At 49.9% G+C, this 7,469-nt stretch overlaps 2 protein-coding genes across 2 annotated transcripts; one reads left to right on the top strand and one right to left on the bottom strand.

The window, feature by feature from the left end:
* Positions 1 to 449: 449 nt before the first annotated feature.
* On the top strand, positions 450 to 3,650 carry FIESC28_00711 (uncharacterized protein; the record flags this gene model as incomplete). The annotated part of the gene is made up of 2 exons (XM_031154862.1): positions 450 to 2,696; positions 2,751 to 3,650. The coding sequence occupies 2 exons, from the start codon at positions 450 to 452 to the stop codon at positions 3,648 to 3,650; spliced, it is 3,147 nt and encodes a 1,048-aa protein (XP_031021116.1).
* Positions 3,651 to 4,638: 988 nt separating this feature from the next.
* FIESC28_00710 (uncharacterized protein) lies at positions 4,639 to 6,888 on the bottom strand (the record flags this gene model as incomplete). The annotated part of the gene is made up of 4 exons (XM_031154861.1): positions 4,639 to 4,728; positions 4,787 to 5,919; positions 5,973 to 6,394; positions 6,446 to 6,888. 4 exons carry the CDS (start codon positions 6,886 to 6,888, stop codon positions 4,639 to 4,641), a joined length of 2,088 nt encoding a protein of 695 aa, XP_031021115.1.
* Positions 6,889 to 7,469: the final 581 nt, after the last annotated feature.

Raw genomic sequence — 7,469 nt, 5'->3', positions numbered from 1 at the left:
AAGACTAAGTACCTCCTTTGCCTTGATCAGTACCTTGTTCCCCGCGGGTTAGGTTCCTAGGGACCGACACCTCACCTCATGGGCGCTCGTCTTCTCCATGAATGGTTCCTTTATACCAACTTCATTACTAAGGCGAGTCTCGAAACATTCTACAGCGCCTCGACAATGCTTCTTGAAGGACGTCCTGTTTTTCGTGTTTATTTAATCAGCCTTTTTTGAGAATGCTACAGGTCCATGCCTTTTATTCAAGGCTAAAACGTTAAACAGGTTCCTTAATAAACACCACCGCTCCGCCACTCTACGTTTACATCGTAGTCAAGATATAGATTACGACCCTACCTTCGCACACCATTTCCACAACTTGACCATACGATTATACATATTCCCACCGTTCCGAACCCTTCGACCGAGCTATTATAGTATAATCCGTTCCGGCAGAGCAAGCCATCATGGCTTCTCTGGGCCATTCGCGCGCAAGTAGTGTGGCCACAGCAGGATCGCACTCCTTGGTCAGTTCAAGCGCATTTAGTCATGGCTCAGTACCGGGTGGCCATCGAGGAGCCGATTCTCCCTCGAAGGCTTCACTTCCACATATCGACGATGTTATTGCTCCTCCTCACAACCTTGACCCCAATATGTCCGCCCGGAAGCTGTTGGAAACAGCGGAGACGGCATTACGACAAGCTGAGATGGCTCGAGACTTTCGCCGACCATCTACTGCTTTGAAAGAATACATACGAGCTTCCATAATTGCAATTCAGACCCTCCCTAAACATCCAGACTATCATGACCTCAGGACCAGTCATGCGGACTTTAAAAGGGCACATGCAAATCTGCTCAACAAGATCAGCCAGCAGGATCCCATATATGGCAAAATTAAGCAGGACATCATTGCGGACAACAAACGATCAGGGGTACAGCCACTGACAGTCCGACCAAGCTCATCGCAGGGGGGAAGCCGGCCTCATACTCCTTCAGGGTTGGCAGTAGATGGAACAATGTCACCGTCGAAACTTAGATCAATCACCAACGGTTCGCCTGCTCGATCAAAACCGACGATTCAACCAAAGCCTCAATCCCTTCACGGGAACGCAATCAAGCCTGGTATTCAAAAAGGGGCTGGGACAGCCAACCCAGATCTCGCTGCCAGATTTGCCAACTTAAGAGGACCGCAAGCATCACCAGGGCAAGATCCTCGTATCAAGACACACCACATAACACTGCCCAAACCAATGGGCCCTCGAGAGATGCCTCCTCCTCGACCCCCCAAGGTTGGTGTTGACACCAATGTGCCAACTCTCCCTAAAATGCCAGATGCCATCTACAGTCCTGCTCGTGGAAGCATTTCAGGAGAAGTAACACGGCCACCCTCGAGTACGCCACGCAGCTTGTATCGTACAGCCTCAACAAGCTCGGGCCCTGGGACACCTAATGCCTCATCGCAACCACAGCCTGACTATTTCGCACCGACACAAAGCTATTCCAATAATTCCATCCCCCCAATCCCTCCAGGTAATCTTACTGGCTCCATGAAGATTCCTGATGGGCATACCATTTCTCCAGAAGAGTTGTACCAAGCTATGAAAGCCAGAGGCAGCATTTTGATAATAGACATTCGAATGCGTGACGATTTCAACGAAGGCCACATCATGTCCTCGTCAACCATCTGTATTGAGCCCAGCATCTTACTCAGAGACAACCCCTCAGCAGATGATATCTCAGAAAGTTTGATCCTATCACCCAATCAGGAGCAAAGTCTGTTTGAACAGCGCAACATCTACGATTTGGTGGTCTTTTATGATCAAAGCTCCGAAGATATCCCTCAACAACCACGGAACTCAGAGGATATGGTCATCATCTCTCTCCACCGCGCCTTAGTTGACTTTAATTATATGAAAGAGCTCAAGAACACGCCCAGGATTCTAAGAGGAGGTCTAGATGCATGGGTAGATCTAATGGGACAAGCATCATTGGGATCTACCACTTCAGCCCTGAACAGGAATCGAAGTCAACAATCAGGTATCGAGCGGAGAAAGTCGAAATACATCGTCAAGCCTCTCAAACCAGATGAAGTTAAAGCTTGGCAAGAAACACTCAAGCATGACGACGATTTGCAGACTGCATCATCACCAAACTTCACTCGCACCACCGAAGACTTTCTCAGAAGGTTTCCACCCGTGTCATTGGAACAGGAGTCCATGACCTCTCCAGAGGAGAAATTAAAGAATCGTGCAGTCTACGGGTTATCTCACCAGGTAGATCTATATACGGACTTGCCCTCGCCGCCCACGAGACCAGCACCCGCTCTCCCACGTCGGAGCTACAGTGGTCTCACCGAGGGACGTGACGAGAACGAGCTTTACGGCAACAACAATGCGATTGTGCCAGCCCGCCTCTCAAGAGCGCCTACTATAAAGCCGATGGAGCACCAGACGACGGGCGATTCGAACAAGTTCTATACGGGACTCAATAACCCCCATAACTGGTGCTATGCAAACAGCACGCTTCAGAGCCTTCTTGCTTCCCCCGACTTTGGCAGAATACTGGCAAACTCGGAATGGGCCAATAGATATAAGGCTCCGAGGAAGCCAGATGAGAAGATTGATCATCCGCAACTCATGATTCGTATTATCTCTAACCTGTTTCACTGGATGAACTCGGGTAAGTTCCAGGCCATGAAGGCCCAGACACTTATGGTAAGTTTAAAAAACAATAGAAAAAGGAAGGAGAGATCGCTGACCCAACCACAGGACTACTCACGGCACCTTTGCGAACAGAGTCGAAGTATTGAGCAGTTTGGCGGGTCTCAGCAACAGGATGCACAGGAGTTTATGACATTCGTCCTCACTCACCTCCATGATGAGACCAACACGCGGCGAGATCGACAGGGAAATGTTCCACAGCCTGACACCTCTCGCCAGACATTGCTGAAAGCCGCTATTCAGTTCTGGAACAACCATCTCGAATACAACCAGTCTATCGTGGACCGTTTCTGGCGTGGCCTTGAGTTATCAACAGTGGAGTGCTTTGAATGCAGCACCCGCACCTACATGTATACCACATTCGACCTCATTACTGTTACAGTGGGCATGGGCCGCGGCATGACACTTGAGCAGGCTTTCGACGAGTACGCCTCAAGCAGCCCTATTGAGGACTTCGCTTGTGCCCGTTGCTGTCACCCCACTCGCGCTCAACAGACTCTGTCCTTTGCCCGCTTTCCCACCCTACTCTGCGTCGCGTTTCGCCGGTTTAACTACCAACCGACTACTGGAGATATGCGCAAGTCTACCGCGCCCATCACATGGGACTTTAACGACACAGACTTCACCCGCTACTTTCTCCCTCGTGGCGCTCGTGAGTCTTCGTCCGGTACCGATCCAATGGATCCAGCCTTTACCGGACCTTTCCGCTATGAAGCTTATGCAGTCATCGTACACACCGGCAGCCGTATTGATAACGGGCATTATCTGGCATACGTGCGCGACTACACATCTCACGACCCGTATGCTTGGTATTGCTGTAACGATACACGCGTAACAAAGGTTCGCATTGGAAGTGGCGATCGCGATGATGTTCAAGAGGAGGTGTTCAAATCTGGTCGAGATCGAGTTCCATATCTTGTATTCTTCCGCCGCAAGGGCATGCGTTGAGCCCACCGTATCCTTTTATCGTCACCAACACCTGTCTTGTTTGTCTAGGCACTTAGTCGAATGCTCCCTTTCTTTCCTCTATTTTCAAAAACCGGCGTGTTCTTAGACCGCACAAGAGGTTCAGTCGAGCGATCAGTCGAGCGAAGGCGTTGACGATTTGGAGTTTGTTTTTCAGAGGGCAGGGAAAGTTTTGTCCATGCCCACCAATTCCTGTCCGTCATCTGAGTGGACAACGGCCGCCTTTTGCTTTATAGCGTCAACGTTTTGATTTACTTCATCTCACAACTTGCCAGGCTATATGAATAGTTTCTTTTCTCGGTCGTTTTCAGCACCTGTGTATTGTATCAGTAAGCTGCTATTGCGAGGCATTGTATGGAGTGAATAGCGTGAATCTTTTTCAGCATATTTGCTTGGGCGTCGTACATTACAATCAATCATGGCTCGGTGTAAGAAGAATTTCATCGCTAGTTAGCCCATATATTTATATATACCGATGAGACTTGATTTGTTCCAGCTGATGTAATGTGGTGTTAATTCAAACCCTCAGACCCTTTGGGGAAGTAAGGTCATTGCATTGTATTAATACTCGAAGTCGGTTAATGCTCCAAGATGGAGTAAGGCAGTGCCGTGATGTTATTTTCAATAATCAGCTTAATCACGGTCATGTCCGTCTTAAGCGTCAAGTTGACGTTTTGCAGAATTACATTGCCGGGCCATATCGAGAGGTAATACCACCACACCCAAGACAGTAAAGCCGAGATTTGGAGACAAGCACAGCATGACCTGGGATTAAGTTCCATTGTCGCTACAAAATTTCCTCTTAAGATATCATGGAGCCAACGCCGCGATAATACATTACAGACACTAGAAAACAAAACTGAGCAAGAAGTCGATATACTCCCGTCCCTCTTTCTCTCTTGGTATCCATTGTTCCAGCTTCAAAATATGATGTTCCACAATTTCGTTACATATCCGATCTTATCATGGTTTACGAGCGCTCGAGTGTGGCAGCAATGTCGTTCTTGAAGTGCTCAGTGATCTTTCGTCGGTTGAGTTTCTGCGTGGCAGTGAGAAGACCCTGCAGCATGTTAGCATCAAAGCTTATGGGTTGGTAGAAAGTCAAGGCAGGTTCTTACGTTATCAGAGGTCCATTCCTCGTCTGTGATCAAAACACCAGTAACAGTCTCCAAACTACTCAAGCCAGCACGCTTCGCAGCGCCTTGGAGATCTTTAAGAACAAAATTTATCAACTTAGGGTTGGTATGGAGGGTGTGGAGGTTGTGCTCGTCCAGACCCAGCTCTTTGGCCTTCTCTTGCACGACTTTCTCGTTCGGCATGATGACGGCAATAGGGCGCGAATGCTCAGGATCAGCATGGACCATAACATTGCCCACTGACTGGACGCCACGGTACACAGCCTCAAGCTTCTCAAGAGCAATGTACTCGCCACCTTGCATCTTGACAAGATTCTTGACGCGGTCAAAGACACGGAGATGACCTTGTTCGTTGAATTCTCCGATATCACCAGTTTTGAACCATCCATCAGGGGTGATGGCCTTTTCTGTCTCCTCAGGGTTGTTCCAGTACTTGGACATAACAGGCAGGCCCTTGATCCAAATCTCACCCTGAGGAACCTTGGCCTCGGTGGAGTAGCCCAGGTCAGGGAGAGCAACGAGCTTGATCTCACAAGCACAAGGGGTGGGGCCAATGGCGTCAGGAGAGAATTCAAGCGGGCAACCCAACGAACCATTTGCACAGGTCTCGGTGAGACCGTATCCGGCTAACATGGGAGCGACGACCAGCGAAATGAAATTCTTTGTGCCGTCGGAAATACCACTGGCGCCATTCATAGTGAAGCGCATACGGCCGCCCGTCAATTCGCGAACCTTGCCAAACACCAGGCTATCAAACAAGCCAGCAAGTGGCAGTTTGTTCTTGGAAGCGAATGCCTTCCAGTTGTAGGCGCCCCAGAACAAGTTCTTGAGAAGGGGACTGGCAGCTTCCAGCTTGGAAGTGATGCCCTTCCTAACGGTTTCCCAAATCTGAGGAACACCAACCATAACAGTAGGCTTGAACTCGCGCATATCGCCAGGGCAGTTCTTCATCGACGCATCCGACAATGTTCGAGGGTTACCGTATCCGAGCGTTCCTCCGATGTACATGACCAGATTTTCGAGGGCCATTTCAAAAATATGGGCGAGGGGAAGATAGGCAAGAATGCACTCCTTGTCGCTTACACATTCTTCGACACATGTATACAAACTGGTGACTGGCGGAGAGCGGGTTAGCAAACAAGCGCAACAAGATAAGAAGTCAACGTACTGCCAGCAATGAGCGCTTCATGGGTAATGCAAGCACCCTTGGGTAAACCGGTCGAGCCAGAAGTGTACATGATACAGTAAAGGTCCTCTGGCTTGGCCGGGTTCGGTTCAACGGGGCTCTCTTCGCCTAGCTTTCGAAGTTCCTCCAAGGTGACAACCTTCAGGTCGGGGTGCTCTGCCTTGAACTTCTCGACCTCGCCTCCCTTAGAAAAGATTGTTCCGTCATTGACAATGACAACCTTGACTGACGACTTCTTGATGGGTTCGGAAGCGGTCTTGAGGAGCTGGGAGTCGACGTACATGGCGGCGCAGTCGGTTTGCACAAGAGAGTGCTCAACGCCGCTAGGACCCAGAGTGTCGTAGGCTGTGACGATCGAGATGGATTGAGAGGCGGCAGCGTGAGATGTGGAAATCCAACCGATACTAGAAGCTGGGATTAGAGACAGTCACAGACGCCATCGACTTTGAACATACCTAGTGGTGCCAAAAATGTGAAGCTTGTCCTCACTGGTCAAGCCAACTTTCCTTAGACCAGAACCAATCTGTAGAACGCGCTCAAGGTACTGCTTGTAAGTCAAGTATTCGAAGCCGGTCAACTCGAAGTATGACCACTCCTTCTCAACTTCTTGAACCTCGCCGTCGACGTTCTTCTTGATCTTCTTCTTCTCATTGTGCATGTTGATCAACTTGCGGGCACCGACAGCATGGTGGTTTGGGTAGAGCCGAGCACTGCGCTCGACAACTTGGAAGACAGTCCTGGCATCGGGAGCAGGATAGTTGATAAGACCGTCTTTGGCCTTGGGGTGACGTCGAGGGATGGTCTCACCAGGAACCTTCTCGTAGCCGGGAGCCTCGACGGTGAAGGGAGGCGAGTGCACCTGGTGCAGCGGCATGATGCCCGACGTCCAGTCCGTCATCTTAATTGCGCGGGGGGTTGTATGGGAAGGTGTATGTATAGGTGTATAGAGAAGCTGGTGATGAGCAAGATGAAGGTGGAAGTGAAGATGAGGATGCAAGTTAGGGTGAAGTAAAAGAACTTCACAGAATGGTCTGCGATGACGACAGTGGGGGATGAGGTTATCGCGAAGTGTAAGGAGGAAAAGGGAAGAAGGATGAAGGGGGAGGCCAGTGGAATTAATGTGAGGAAGGGACGGAAAGTAAAGCCACGGACACGACGTAGGAGAAAGAGAAAGCGCGGCGCAGGCGTGGACGTGGAGAATGTCAACGGGCATAGAAGCAAGCAACGCAACTGCAAGAGCAACCAAAAGTTAGTAGGTTGGAGCTAATGAGGTAGGTACTCTGTACTCTGGCCACTAGGTGCCCGCAGGAAAGACACGGCACGGGCACACCAAAGCAGTACCGTAAGAGCCCGGGCCAACTGGAAGGTGGAGAAAACTAGTAGCAAAGTACCCCGAGGTACCTCCACCTGCTCACCTACCTGGTAGTACTAAGAGATGCAGGTGCTAGGTTCTGAGTCCGTCACTCTTGGCTTTGGCTA

This window comes from Fusarium coffeatum (genome assembly GCF_003316985.1).
Source record: "Fusarium coffeatum strain FIESC_28 chromosome Unknown BRIP53273_contig_20, whole genome shotgun sequence".
Taxonomy (NCBI): domain Eukaryota; kingdom Fungi; phylum Ascomycota; class Sordariomycetes; order Hypocreales; family Nectriaceae; genus Fusarium; species Fusarium coffeatum.
Note: the sequence above shows the minus strand (reverse complement) of the source record. Positions and strands in the feature narration are given on the sequence as shown.